This window comes from Numida meleagris, chromosome 16 (assembly GCF_002078875.1).
Source record: "Numida meleagris isolate 19003 breed g44 Domestic line chromosome 16, NumMel1.0, whole genome shotgun sequence".
Classification (NCBI taxonomy): Eukaryota; Metazoa; Chordata; class Aves; order Galliformes; family Numididae; genus Numida; species Numida meleagris.
Genome location: NC_034424.1, coordinates 6,058,359 through 6,073,824, shown reverse-complemented (window position 1 = coordinate 6,073,824; position 15,466 = coordinate 6,058,359). Strand labels below are relative to the sequence as shown.

Here is a 15,466-nt window from a genome sequence, read left to right as displayed (position 1 = left end):
TTCCCATTCTCTTAGTCTCCTATGCAGATTGCAGATCTGAGTTTGCGTATTTTCTGTCTAGACAAAATTTAATGGAAATGCTTCCCGTCGGTGCCCACAGAGAATCAAAGATTCCAGCTTCATCTTTTGACATAAATTTCAAAGTATTTGTCAGTGATACATCGCCACTTCCAGCAGTCAGGTTAGGGTGTGGGACAGGTGATGAGCTAAGCTCAGTTTTCTGAAGATTAATTTTTTTTGTAACTAATGGAAACATTGAATGGAAACCTTTGTGTCCTTTGTGAGACATGCTTATAAAATTCACCTCCCTGCACCACCCAGGAAAAGCTGTTGGCTTTTCTTCTACGTCCCAGTAAGCTTTTGGTATCCTTAGTTTGTTTTTTCCAGACTTGTCTCTTGTCTGAAAGCCACGAAGGCCGTGCATTCAGCCATCTCAGTACTGCAGTTAGAAGTTTGCTTGACCTGGGCAGAGAGACTGTAATATCTCCTGGGAATCTTATTTTGAATACTGTAGAGAAGGTTGAGCGTCTTTAACAACAGGACTGAACTGACAGAGCAATGTTTAGTTCAAGTACAGTAGGAAATTTGGGGTAGATTTTTAAGAGCTGCAGCAGGTTCTTCAACTGGATGAGTGTGTCAGGAAATGACATTTTTGACTGTGCTCAAACTCCATTTAGTTTTTATTATCTGGAATTGAATGTGAAAATCCAATGAATATCCCAAGCTTTGGCTGTCATGCTTTCAGGAGTCTTGGTACGTTGTTTGCATGCTCTGAATATCTCTGTAATGTTACTTAAACACAGATACTAAACCCTGGTGTGACTTATCAATCCTTTAAAACAAATATCTCTGAAAGAAAACATTTCCATCATCTAAAGTGGACAGATTTTCCAGGATTATTTTGCACAGTATGCCCTTTAACTTTAAGCTCCAGATTTGGAAGGTAAAGCGGGTATTAAGTTTGCACAGCAGGATGGAGAAGAGTTCAGTGTTAAGTCTCAGCTTCTGTTAGTGTTGGAATTCAGCAGCCATTTGCAGTACGTGAAAATCTGCACTCTGATAGCTGAGCAGTAGTAGCCTGATAAACAATGAGATAGTTCACCCTGTTATCACCTAATGAATCTACACAGTCCTGTGTTATCACTAGACCCAGGTTACAGTTGGATGAAACTTGGACACCCACTGTCCTTTCACTGAAGTGAAAGGTTTAAGCACCTGGTACCAGCTGCTTCCCAACCAAAGCAGGATGGATGGATGGATGGATGGATGGATGGATGGATGGATGGATGGAAGGTCACAGATGTCAGCTGAGCCAGCCTAGGCTGGAAGCAGGGCAGGCACAGCCGTGCAGTGCTAAGCCTGAGCTATTCACCCCGTTGAGCTGTATCGGTCTCCTCTTGCTGCTGGACTACAAGTTATTTTGGCCTTCCAGTTGGAGCTGGCTTATGTCTGGTCAGCTTGGAACACGATGAGAGCAGATGTGAGGCTGTCTGGGTAGATGTGAACGTCTGCCCACCAACGGGTCAGTGTTTGGAAGCGCTTTGTACTCATCTCCTACTGCCTAGCAAGGAACGAGGTTTATTTTAGAAGGGCCAAGCCAACCTTCAGGTCTGGAAGCAGAACTGAGAGGCTGGACACTTCTCTGCTGTGGAGAGCCTTTTTTGTTTTTCTGCCAGATCACACAAGATCCACTTCCACATTTCAGTGCTTACTTCCCCCTTTATTTTCAGAATTGAGCACAAATGAGTTGCTTGTTCACTTGCGCTCTTTGCTGTTTTGATCGCAGGCTTTAGTGCCTCGCTGGCTATATATAACAGGGAAAAAAAATCCTTGTTTTGATTACATAACTTCTTAAAAATCCATCTCATTTTGGAATTTCCAGTTTGCTGAAGTAGCATAAGTTTGTGGAGAGGCTTTAATTATCTCTAATTACTGCTGCAGGAATCTCTTCACTTGCTGATAAGGAACAGCATAATGTGCATCTGGCTCGGTTGCGTGCTGATTACCTCTGTGTGTACACTGAAGATCTTGGCTTGATTTTCAAACGCTAGTTCTCATTCTGGGGTTAGTGGAGAGGAGAAAAAGGCAGGGTTCAGGGAACCTGGTACATTTGTGCTTTTGCTAATCGAGGTACTTCTCAGAAAATGCCGGGGCTCTTGTCTGTCTGTCCCAGCCAGGAACATCTTCATAGTGTTAGCCCAAATGGCCATCTGTATGCGCTGTGCTTGCGCGCTCTCATTTTTCCCTACGTGTGGGATTTTCCAAGACAGCTTCTTTAAAGCTGAGCATTTTGTTGTGTGTTTGGTAGACTCTGTGCAAATTATTTTTGTGCCCAAGCTCATACCAAGAATGTAAGTACATAGAATAATGTCTAACCCCAAATCACTGGGACATGCTGAAATGGATTACGGTTTCTATCCTTTGCACATCCAGGGTGTTACTTTATTCTCTTTGTGATTATTGTATTGGAAGAGGAAACGACAGTTTCTGCCCTCAGCAGGCACAGATTTGAAGATGATACTGGAATGATGACGTTGTATTTCAGGCTGCTAATAAATAAAATTGATCCCATATAATTTCCTTTGCATAACATGCTGGGAAGCCAATACTGTCAGGAAGAACTGCCGCTTATCCAGCCTAACTGTGAGAGGGCACGTGCTTGTGTTTGTGAGCAGTAGATCTATTTGTTCACCTCAGACACCCATGAAAAGTTCTCTCCATCCTTTTGGAATGGGTGATTGTTGCTTTAACTGCTGGCAGACTTGGAGTTCGGGCTTATCATGTGCTTATCTCTTTATCCACCGCCTTATCTGCCTATAACAGATACGCTACGATAGTTCCCTGAATGATGAAGACTTTCATTGCTAACAAGTTAAAAAATGGCTCCAGGGGAAGCAGGCCTTTTAATAAAGGTGCTCGCTATTTAATTTCTTGTTGGACATCTTTCAGAAACCAGTTTTTTGAAACAAATACATGACACACACTTGTTCATGAAATATAAAGCAGTGATATAACTCTCTTACTGGCCAACTGAAATACTTCATGCAGAAAGCATTTGTGTACTCGTATTTATGTATGTAAAGTCAACTTGATATTATCTAGGGGATTATGGGGACTAGAACACATTCGTGATGAAAGAGGAAGCACAGCAAAAAGAAATGTATGTGGGTTTGTGCAGAATCCCCATAGGGCTATAGTTTGTGAACTTAAATATGGCTAAACTGCTGCTGGGTGCAGGCTGCTCCCTTACCACCTCATTTGTGTGGCTCTCCACTGAACTTACACCCAGCTCAGCTCGCTGCCCGTGTCAGCGTTAATCCCTAAGTGCGCACCCAAGAGTTTACTGCAGTAGAATCCCATTCTGTTTTAGCATGACTGAGTGCAGTGTTACGAATGTAATGATTCTTTTCTTTTTTCTTCTCTCCCCTCCGTCCACCAGGAGCTGGTCAAACTCACGATTGAAAAGCAGGAGCATCCTTCTCCCACAAGCCCAGTTAAACCCAGTTTACCAGCATGTAAATCTGATAGGTGGGTCGCTTACAAGCAATTCTTGTGCGTGCCATTCTAGTATAGTAGCTTGATGTGAGGTAATTTCTGGTTACTGATAATTGGATTAAAGTACTGAGTTGTTTTCCACAGTGGACAGCATTGTGTTCTTTATGTAGTTTTATGCATTACAGTGGCACTACTTGAGGAGAAAAATATGCAGTGATAGAGAAGATACAAAAATCTGGCAATGAAACATCACTTGGCTATGACTTGTCCACGTAGTATTCTGTATATACTTCTAATTCTACGTGCAGATGTGAATTCTTCCTTGTGCTCTACGTTTCTCTTATTGCATATGATTTAAAATATGTATTAATCTGTCAGCATGCCGCATTCCAACTGCGTGTTGTGATCTACAATCCGTATTTTGCTTGTTACAGCCCATCAGAACTTCCCCTTACAGACCGAGAAATGGAGATCCTGAGCAAAACAACTAATATGACTCAATCGAATGAGCTACTGACGGACTCCATGGACGAAGAGGTTGCACCTCCTAAACCCCCTCTGCCTTGCATTCGTGTGGCAGAAAACAGGTAATGCTGGCTGGCCAGCTGGCTGAAGAGTAGCAGTGGCTCTTACCAGCATCTTGTTTGTTATATGTTCTTGTCAAAATGGGGCCAAGAGGTCATGTTGGGGGTTAGTGATGCTTCTGAATTTCCAGTCCTCCAGAGGAATTCTTCCCAGCTTCTGGAATCTGTGACTTTATGTTCTTTCTGTCTTGTTTTGAGCAGTACCCCTCATTGTCTGTGTTTTCCTTTCTTATTTTTTTTTTTTCCCATGAGGATGGTACAGTGCCTGAGACTTTCCTATGAGAGGCATTGCATAAATGCATTAAAGCTTTTATTTAGAACTATGTAAATACACACCGGATTCTGTACAACTCTGCACAGCAGTATCCTGTGCTGCTTTAGTTGTGTCATGTGCTGGTGTATCCAATGGAAAATGCTTTCTTAACCTCAGCTGGCAATTATCAACCTGTTGTGCACATCCAGGTGGCTCTGCATTGGTTATCAGAGTAAGAGTGAAAGGAGCCACTACTGTGTGAAAAAAATCTTTTACTTAGTTGCACTTACCCAGTTCTACGAGTAACCACATGAAAGTTTCTATGTTCTATTTTGGAAGGAAGAGAAAACCCCCAGTTTACAGCTTTTTGGTGTGTGTACGGTGTTTTTTTCCTCTAGTACTGGTGCTAATAGTTGGTGTGAAAATACTTATCATGAGCTCATTTGAAAATGCAGCATCAAGGGGATTGTGGCTGGCAGAAAAACACCACATTTCTGTGTATTTTTGTGAATTCTCATGGGTTATATAAAAAAAAAATTCCTGCTACATTCCAGGAACAGAATGTGTGTGCTCTTGGGAACCTTGCAAACTTGATGATAGCCGGAATTACTGTCAGGAGAAGAAAAACTTAAATATACAGTGGTTAAAATCTCACTACTAATGGGTGTGTGATAACGAATCTGAAACTGATTAATGCCAAAACTTGGGCCCATGCAGCGTGTGTGCATGGTGACACTGACAGTCTTGTTGCTTCAAGGGCACAAAGAGAATTTTCCTGTCCTGTAGTTTGCTGCAGCTTTGAAACCCCTCTCAAACCTGAAAAGTTTGAAGAGGAGGAATGAGAAATTTCTGTGAACTGAAACCTTGTTCGGGTCAACCAAAACATTTAATTTGGACTTGCACCACTTTTATGTAAAAATAATTGCTGTGCTAATTAGCTTCATTAAAAACAATTTTTAAAACAGCAATTATTTTTGTTTCTGAAATACTAAGCCTTCTCCAAGCTTAAAAAAATAAATCACTGAGCAGGACCTTTCCTATGAGAGTGCTGTCAACTTGGTATTTGTTAGGGTATGCTCTTCGTTGAACAGCTCCGGGTCAGCTTTGAATGAGCAGCTGTGAGCTTTTGGAACCTGGCAAGGCAGAGGCTATCTGGAAAACAAGCTCCTGAAGCCTCTGGAAGTCTTTTTGATGGTAATGGAAGCATCAATGCCTGTTGTGTCTTGCAGCCCTCCTCCAGCCTTGCCCCCTAAGAAACGGCAGTCGGCTCCTTCCCCGACCAGAGTGGCGGTTGTGGCCCCCATGAGTCGAGCCACCAGTGGATCTAGTTTGCCTGTTGGAATCAACAGACAGGTAATGGCATAACCCCTGGGTGAAATCCAAAGGGAATGCGCTGCAGAGTGTGGCAGAAGCTCAGAGAAACGCTGTGACCTGAGCAGTGCAGTTCCCAGCACGTTCCTGCTTGTCCCAGGCAGCCCCATATGGAGGAACACTGGGATGGGAGTTCTAGTGGCAGGAGCATCAATGTAATGAGTAATGCAAAGAGCTGATTTTTTTTTTTTCAGTTTCTTGTTGGATTTGAATAATGAGCTGCTACCAAACTTTGTTGCCTTGAGGTGTAGCAGAATGTGAAAATCTGAGAGGTTGAGTGTCGCAGTGTTGGACAGATCAGGGTGTAGAGTGGTTTGCTGTGCTTACAAGATCTTACCAAGGTTTGCTTGCAGGCCAGGGGTCATGTAGCAGGTTGACGTGGGAAGCCTGTATTTTTCCAGTTCCAGTTTAACATGTCAGTTAACCTAAACAATAGTTTAAGCATCTGCTCTGACTGCTGCTGGTGCTTTGGGGAAATTTGCAAATTTTCTGGTAGAACTACAGAAAACTTGTGACTGTGTGTATTAGTAAGACTCTGTCACTTGTGCTAATGCAGAGTTCACAAGAATGTAAATAGGTGGTTTTGCTTTACACCTTCAGGAACTTACTGACTCAGCAGTGAGGACTTGAATCGTGTCAAAGTGCACCAAAATCAGATCTTGCTCTCAGTCCCCAGAGCTCTGACTTAGGGAGCCACTGCTGTCAACTGCCTGACCCAGATAAAGCTGGGGTGGTTTTGCAGTTACTAGCACAATCTCACTTAGATTGATTTGCAGGGGTGGGAATACCTGTGAGGTGCGCTTGCAAGTTGATGAGCTTGAGGTAATTTCTGAAATTGAAATGTGGTCATAGGCACTGAAAGCTGACATTAGCTGTATCCAGCTATCACTTGTTTACCCTTTGCATACACAAAACAAACCAAATATTTAGTAAAGCCCCAACTATTTAATGAGAATTCTTGCCTTCTAGTTACCCAGGACCAATCTCAGCAGCTGGTGACATCTGCTGTGGATCACAGCGTGCCCTGGCCACCAGCAGGTGCACGCAGGGCTCCCTTTGGGGGCTCGCTCTGCTATGTGCCCTTTACCCACTGGGAAGCTTTCTGGCATCCTGGTGGGCTTGTCTAACTAGGGAGGGCTAGCAGCTCTGATCCGCTCCCTTCCTAGTTTTCTTGCAGTAGCTGCAAGGTGTATGTTCCTTGAGTTGTATCTTATTGCTAGCAGGCTGCCGAGAATGATGGTGATTTCTTGTTTTGGTTGTTTGGGCTTTTTTTGCTTCAGGATTTTGATGTCGACTGCTATGCCCAGAGAAGGTTGTCAGGTGGCAGCCACTCCTACGGGGGAGAATCTCCTCGCCTCTCACCGTGCAGCAGCATTGGCAAACTCAGCAAGTCCGATGAGCAGCTCTCTTCCCTGGACCGCGACAGTGGTCAGTGCTCCCGCAACACAAGCTGTGAAACATTAGGTGAGCGTGGGCTGGGCCAGGACTGCTGCAGGAGCCCCCATCGCTCTCATTTGGGAGCTGTCATAGCTGTGATGCCGAAGTAAATGGATTGTGCTTGCAACTGTCATCTTGTAGTTACTGCAGGCAGTTCGATGCAAAATGATATCCTGTCAGATAGGAAAAAGCCCAGGGGAATGTGTTTCCCTTGCTAGAGATGATTGTGTTCAAACTCAATTCAGCTTTCAAGTAGAATGTTTTGTTGGTTTCAACCTTTTCTGCAGACATCAGTAGGAAATAGCAGCACTGGTAGACTTAAGTGATGTTTCCAGGTAGTAGGAAATAAAACGAAAATGTAACTGTGAAATACAGTAATCTCTGTGATTAACTACCTATTGAATTTTTATTTGTTTGCTAGTGTAAAGAAATAAGATACGAGTTTTAAGCCTGGATTTTACAGAGAGTAGAGCAAGATAGTCTCTGCTGTGAGGAAGTACCACTCTGATTAAATGAACTGATCAGTTAACTGGTGGAATGAGATGGGCAGAACTGAGAAGGGCTGAAGAGTAAAAGAAACTGATGGTTCGTTCTTCTTTTCTCTCTTTTTAACCAGATCAATCAGATCACTATGACCCGGACTATGAATTCCTGCAGCAGGACCTCTCGAATGCTGATCAGATACCTCAACAGGTGCCAGGTATCCTCAGCCCCTTGCCAGAGTCCCTGGGCGAATCTGGCTCCCCTTTCCATGGACACACTTTCCAGCTCCCACAGAGCAGCTCTTCTCCACTGGAATTCTGCAGCCTCTCAGGAGCTGTGCAGCCAACAGAGACCCCTCCAGCTTTACCAGAAAAGAAGAGGAGAAGTGCAGCCTCTCAGACTTCAGACTCAGGCTGCAGGATCTCATACGAGAGACACCCTTCACAGTATGATAACATCTCAGAGGATGATATGCAGAATGCAGGGTCTCTCTCATCAGTACCCTGCACGCCATTTGCTCCTGTTTTGCCCTTCCAACAAGGAAACTCTTCAGCACCGGTTGAATTCATTGCTGATTTTGCTGCTCCAGATTCTAACAGTGACCCAGAGAAGCCACCGCCTCTGCCGGAGAAGAAAAACAAACACAGTAAGCAAGATCTTGTGTTTGGGTTTTGCTTTTACCTTTCCCTTACAGTTGCCATGCTTCTGATGACCACTGAGTAATGGTGACCCCATGGTCACCTTTGACCATATTGGGCTAAGTATTGAAATAGCTCCTGGTCAGTATCAGAGATGTGGAAGGAAAGTGCCAATCCTTTGGTGGACAGGGAGTGATTGTTGGAGCCTGGAATGGTGCAGGCCCAGGGGAGATGGCAACACACAGCATCCTCATTACTGTAGTGAGACCATTTTACTTCTGTTTGCACAAGTGTGAAGCTTTGAGCCACTCTTCCCAGTTTTCCTGGATTGTTTTCCCTTTTCATGTCCATTCTATCTCCCCTTCCCCACATTTATGAATTTTGCCCAGAAGAAGAGAATGGGGTCCTCTCCAAGAGCTCAGAGAAAAGGCTACTTTTCTGTCCAAAACCGAGCATTGCCAGTGCAGTTATTTGGCAGTATGAACATAGTCCCTCACATAGCTGTGCAGAACAACACTATTAACCTCGTGTCCAATACTGCTGTTTTGCTACAGGATCTCATTTCCTGGATGCGTGAGAATTTCCCACGTCGTTAAAATGAGCAGCCTCTAAATTCAAAGACTCTGCTTCCCCAGCCAGACTCCTGGCACACCAGTGCTGACTGCAATTCAAGCTCATGACCTTATTTTGATTTCCTTAATGTTCATGGCTAAAAGTATATGCAACCTCTTGCAAGAAGAGCAGACGTACTGATCTGTCAAGGAAGGCTGCAGACTACACAGTGGGATATGTTATTTTACTGGTCACTGGCTAGCTTTGCAGTTGCATGAGGAGGTAGTATATGAAAGGTCTGGGTCAACAGCATTAAGCTGTACAGCTTGCAGCCCAAGTGAAGAGCTGATTTGAAGGTTCCGAGTTGACCTTCTGACTCATTCCTGCAATGAATAGTGTTTTCACTGGGAAAAAGGTGTGAGATTGGTGTCTTGTGCAGCAGGATCTGTGCTCTGTCCATGCCTATGTAGTTTACTATGGCAGACACTTTTTTTGAGTGCGTTGGTGGAAAGCATCTCCTCTGTTCCTCAGAGACCCCTCCAGATTTGTAACCCTCCAAGATTTTAATCACATCTCCTGAAAGTGAAGCTTAGGTTATACTAGTCTCATTCAACATCCCCGTACACTGAAAATCACTTGCCCCTCTCTGGTAAGCAAGCATTAAAAGACACTGAAAGCAACTGAAAAGGAGCTGAGATGCTGATTTGCAGATGACAGGAAATAAATGCTGGCGTTTGCATTGGTTTGTTTTTTATGGCTCCTGCTGTTCAGAATACTTGGATTCAGTATAAACTGCAAGGGGATGTGATACAGCAAGGTGCTTCTGTAGGGTCAGGCCCCTGTGAGCTCTGCATCTGAATGATGAGGGCTGGATCCAGGTGATGTTAAGCCCTGAAGGCTGAGGTGGATGTGGGGAAATGCACTTCTGTACATGCAGCCAGCGTTAGCAGGGAGAGGTGCTGGGGTAGTTCCTGGGAAGGAGGCAGTGTGATGGTTGAAAGAGTGACCTGGGCTATTTACTTTTCTCTTTAAGCCCATCTCTTTGTTTTCTCTTGCCATATGAGATGTCAAGGAATTACTTAAGACCGGTTTTAAATGCCAGCTTCTCCTTTGTTGCCCATGCACGTTTTTAACCTCAACAGCAAAGCCTCATACGTGAGCTTTCTTTGATGTTAGAGCAGAGTTAGCTGTCACCTGGCACTGTCAGAGGCTCTCAGAGGATTGATCAGATTGCATTGTTAGGAATGGGAGAAGGTGTTACCTAATGTGTTGACAGCTCCGCAGGTTTGATTAAACATCCTTGATGCAAAGTAGAGTACTCGGGCTAACACCTGACTGCTGCAAATCTTTAATGGCTTTTTTTTGACACTGAGAACTTGTTTTATATGCTTTACTCCACAGTGTATCGCACCGCAGATCTGTGGTTGTTAGTTTTCCTTTTGTTTTCGACACAAAAAGGGCAGTGAAACGCTGCTCGGGTGGTGTGGTAGCGCCCAGGATTTCTTGGCCCAGAGTCTGATGCACGTAGATCCTCGTGTGTAACCACATAGACAGGGCAGGGCTGCTTCCACAGCCCCAGCACGCTTCTGAGACCCTGAAGAGATGCATGAATTTACTAGAAAGATCCAGAGCAGTTGCAGGGGTGACTTGGTTGTAGTCCCTTTGTTGTGGGTCGTCTTTTGGTAGTTGTCAGGAAAAGTTGCAGCAGGGACTTTGATCTTTTTATTAATAATATATAGCAAATCCTGCTTGAGTTAACGATGTATTTTGCTGTGATCTGTGCTCAGAGGGACCTCCAAGAGTTGACATCTCTATAATTTAAACAGGGGAGCGATAAACCTTTTAGACGGGCATGAGTTACTGTTGCTTTACTGTGCTAAGGGCAAATTACTCCAGACTTCTGCTTGGGCACCAGCATCGTACTCCTGCTGTACAAGACATGGGCAGGGAATGGCTTCTGCCATGAAGAGCCTGAAGTCAGAAATAGCAAGATCCCGCCCCCAGCCAGCTTGCAAACCAGTGGTGAGGCACTTATTCACGTTTTCCTTCCCTGTCAGTGGGAACAAAATGCAGCCTGGTGCCCTGTAAGCAGCCGGTGTTTAACTGCAGGAACCATGCTGAGGGCAGTCTGGGCTAAGCCAGCATATAATGGAGCTCTTTGAAAAACAGCTCTCCTCCCAGAGGTGACAGCAAAGACTGGCTTGTTCGACCTTGACTTCTCCAGTGAGTTGACATGTGATGCGGCTTGAGAATTTCCATTACTTTGGCTCTTGCCTATGCACATGAACCCAGTGCTGCTGTGTGGGGCTGGTTGTAACACGGGCACCACCAGGAGTTGGGCTCAGACCCGCAGTGGCGTTTCTTCATCAGATACTACTGTGCCTTATCGGTACTGCAGATGTACCTTGTTGCTGATAACCTTCCAGGAATCCCTTGCAGACCCCAGGAGCCGCTGGTTTGAGGCTGCAGAGCTGCCACAGCACTGCTGGCTGACTCCTGCTGCAGCGTGAGCAGCACCTGTGATTTTTCCTCATGTGGGCAGAGCTGATGTGTGCTAGAAATCCCTGAGCAGCTTCAGCTCCTTCAGGAACGACAGCCACGGCGCTGCGAGCAGATTGCAGGGAACGTGTTCCTTGCTGCAGACAGAGAAATGTTTATTTGTTAATTTTTTCTCTCCCTCTTTGCAAATACTTTCTGTCGTGCTTCAGAGCCGACATAAGCTGCACATGGTGCCGTGGTGGGAGAGGTTCTCTCTTTCTCCTCCCTTCTCTCCCGAGGTGCTGTTTAGACACTGTGTCACCCCACCCCAGCTGCTCACAGTGGAAGCTGCAGCCCCCATCCCTCCCTCTTTGCAGAATCGCTGCAGGGCATGCGGCCTGCTCTGAGCTGGTGATGTAATTTCCCATCTGCTTTTTAAATTTCTGCCTCGTTAGAAACCACACCAGAGGGTGGGGGGGGGAGAGCCTTTGCAAACAGCCATCTCAGGAGTGGTCCTGCTGCCTCACTCTCCTGCCGAAGATTGGCAGCATTTTATTGATGCCCATTTTAATTTGTGCTCTGCAGTCTCTGCTGCTGAGCCAGGTTTGTATTTCACCATCCCAACTGGTTTTTGCTTCATCTAAACACAGATGAAGACAGAGTAGAAGCAGAGACAGGCTCAGCAGCCCTGGACTAGTTGTAACAAGCGAGGCACAGGAGCTGCCATGCAGTGGGATGCATTAGCCTCATAAAGAGCAGAGATAAAAGAGCTCTTCATTATTCCCTTCCAGATTGAGTTAAGGCTCTCAACAGCATTCAGGCTCACTACCTTGAGTTGCAGTAATTCAATCTTACGCAGGCATCTAATGTGTTACGCTTTTCACCAACACTTCCTAAGTCTGCAGTGCCAAACAAACTTCTGAACCCAGCGACTCAGAGCTGGTGATCCTGAGATGTCTTCGGATCTGAGCATTAAGTGTAGCACAGGTTTTGTAGATAACTCTGCATGAAGACTTGGTCTGAATCTAGCAATTTCAGCTGCATTATACCAGCACTGCCAAGCCAGAATTCTTGGCTTTTGTCCTAATAAATTGATGAGCTCTAAAAATGTGATCTTTTCCCTCGAGCTCTTGTCCTCCACGCCTCTCCAAGGACCTGTATCCTCAGTTCACTTTTGCTACTAGAGAAATATATTCCCTGAGATATGTTCAGAACTTACCCTGTGACACTAAGACATTTTTCAGGGCGCGGGTATTAATGGGAATAGTGGAGTCAACTGTAGATACGTGAACACTCATAGTGTTTTAGTAATCCTGCATTTTCTGCACCAACGCACCCTCAGCGTGATTTCAGATAAGAGAATATTGGCAAAGCATGCCTCTTTTCACTGTTAGGTCTTAGAATTCACATGACACTGCTTGAAAGTGGAGTAAGCTTGGACTGGGCTTTTATGTGAGCACCGATACAAGCGGATGAGCAGCCATCAGCAGCACACGCGGACACATGCACGTGCAGTTGGAAACTTCTGGCACTCCCCTTTCAAAAGGGAAGGGTTTAAGCACCAGGGATGGTGCCTGCCCTCTCTGCACAGTGCTGGGGAGGCTGGGAGAGGAAGAGGAGCTGGGCTCGTGCAGCTGAAGGTCAGGACTGCAGCAGGCTTGGCAGAGCTCTGCAGGAGCTGGCAGTGCTGTGGGACGCGGGCAGCTCGTCCCCTGGCAGCGCGGTGTGGGGTCATGGGATGGGGACAGCAGGTGTTACCGCTCGGGATGGAAATGCACCAGCTGAGGTTTCCTGAGCTTTTTTTTAATCTTTATTCCGTTTTCTGGAGGAGGGATGTCATTCGGTGGGAAGGGGGAGCTGCTTTAGCTCCCTTTCTAAGCGAAGTTTAAAACAGCAGAGGAAATCTGAAAAAAGGTGCACGTGGCAGGTGCAGAGCGGGTCCTTCCTGCCGGCACGCTGCACGGCTGCATCCTGTTTGCACTAAGCTGGCCTGCCTCTCTGCACTGGCAGGTGAACAGAGGGTTTTGCCTTGGAGCTAGTGTGGGAACCGGCTTCACGATGCGCGAATACGGCGCTGTGATGGCTGTGTTCATAGCTCTCACTGAAATCAAACGTTCATTTCGGCTGCACAACTGAAATGCTAGCGGGAGCTGAGTAATTGCCACCTAATGACCAGAGTTCCAAAGCCTGACAACTGCGTGTTTATCAGGAGGAGGGGATGAATGATCACAGAGTAATTTGTATGTAATGGTGTGTTTGCAAGTCCCTGGCTAGTTCTTTTTATGACATTTAAGTACAATTATTGTTCCAGTTCTTAGATACATAGATGACAGTTATGTATTTTTCATCTCAATACATTTCTGTCCCTTAATAATTCTGGGGTTTTGTAGTAATCTTTCTATGATACTGGGTGTCTTTCTCCTTCCACACTAAAATACTGAGATAATCCTTTGTCAGAGCTACATAAGCAGACCTGTATGGGATTTTTTCAAAGATTTTTGAAGGATATCGTACAGATGCTAAGGACCACTAAATAAGACTTCATCCCATTTAATAATTCCATCAAACCACATCTCAGAAATTCTTTTGAACCAGCTGGATTCATTTGCAAATTTAAAGATGCAAAGATGCCTTGGAAAGGGAGAGAGCTGAGGATGCTGGATTTGAGGTGAGGAAGTAGGAGGTCATGGTCAATGACACTTCTGAGTGATCAGTCTCTTGTGCCAGCAGTGACATAGAAATAGCTAAGAGAGATATGCCCAGTGCTGCAGGTAGGTGTTCTCAGTAAATTTCATCAGCTTGCTAGGATGGAGAAAGCATGATCTCTACAATGAGAAAGCTTGCAGTCTGTCTATAGATAGGACACATACTATAGACACAGGAATGGTCTGCTGTTGAGGTTGCATCGTTGTGCAAGATGCTTTGTACCTCCTGCAAAGCAGCCTGTAGCCATTCTTTCTTTGGGTGAGTTTGAGCACTAGCTGCTGAGCAATGTTCTCCAGATTGCCATGGGTTGCACGAGGGAGGGGACTTGAACAAGATGCCATGGGTTGCACGAGGGAGGGGACTTGAACCAAGAGCGAGTGATTCAGACTCCTTGGGTCGCTGGTAGGAGAGCTCACTGGTTTAAGCAAAACTGTTGCCAAATGTGTTTGTGCGCTGTGACAGCTTCCATTGTGCGCTGAGTTGCAGGACGGGACATTGACAGATTCTTTCCTCCAAGGTGAATGGCAGCTTGCTGTGTGAGTTACTGCAGGTACCTTGCTGCTCCTGGCCTGGAGCAAAGCCCAGCTGAGAGCAGCGTGCTCTTACTCTTCTTTTATTTTGGGGGCAGGCACGCTGCCTGCTCGTGGCAGGATGGCTGGAGCACGCAGGCCAGGGACACTGAGTGTGACTTGTTGCGTTGCAGTGATGGCATACATGCAGTTTGTGGAGGACTACTCGGAGCCGCAGCCATCCATGTTCTACCAGACCCCGCAGAACGAGCACATCTACCAGCAGAAGAACAAGCACCTCATGGAGGTCTATGGCTTCAACGACTCCTTTATCAGCTTAGACCCCTCTCAAGATCTGGCACCCCCTCCTGCTCTCCCACCGAAGCAGCGGCAGCTGGTGAGTGACCCCCGCAGTGCCCTTCCCAGCTGCTCCTAGGAGCAGCTCTGTGTTTGCTCCTCCTGTTTCTGACAGGCTGTGGTTCTGGGGGGGGTGAGGGGGTGGGTCTCACTGATGTTGTTCACCTTGTGTTCTTTGCCACCTTGGTAACGTGTTTTTAGGCGTTTTGCATCGTCTACTTTGAGCTCTTCTCTTCCTTTCTAACCCTGCGTTCAGACCCTTCCCCGTAAGCTCTGAAAGTCCTAAAATGCCCTAAAAATGAGGTGTTGGTGGCCACATGGCGTGGCTGAATCTGTGCCAGACTAGAGACACGTGTAATGTCTGTTACTTTGAAGATTTTGACACGTGGGGCAGCATGATTTTCAAGAGGTTGCTGCACTGTTGTTCCCAGTGTTGTTTTGCAACTGTTGTCAAGGATGATAATAACAATTTAAACATAATCACTGCTTTTATGGCTCAGTCTTTGCTGGAGCCACAGGACTTTGGTTCAGCTATTATTTAACTCCTGCATGTTTTTCCCCACGTTAGTCCATGTGTGTGATTCAGGATTTTACCTGTTCTTC

At 45.7% G+C, this 15,466-nt stretch overlaps 1 protein-coding gene across 5 annotated transcripts in view; it reads left to right on the top strand.

The window, feature by feature from the left end:
• Positions 1 to 15,466, top strand: part of RAPGEF1 (Rap guanine nucleotide exchange factor 1) — a 78,216-nt gene that overhangs the window by 36,761 nt on the left and 25,989 nt on the right. For all 5 annotated transcript variants that reach the window (XM_021413664.1, XM_021413659.1, XM_021413661.1 and 2 more), the window contains 6 exons: positions 3,440 to 3,528; positions 3,930 to 4,082; positions 5,562 to 5,685; positions 6,984 to 7,167; positions 7,757 to 8,269; positions 14,701 to 14,903. In XM_021413664.1, coding sequence (XP_021269339.1) covers positions 3,440 to 3,528; positions 3,930 to 4,082; positions 5,562 to 5,685; positions 6,984 to 7,167; positions 7,757 to 8,269; positions 14,701 to 14,903 — 1,266 coding nt within the window. The remainder of the gene's footprint in view (positions 1 to 3,439; positions 3,529 to 3,929; positions 4,083 to 5,561; positions 5,686 to 6,983; positions 7,168 to 7,756; positions 8,270 to 14,700; positions 14,904 to 15,466) is intronic.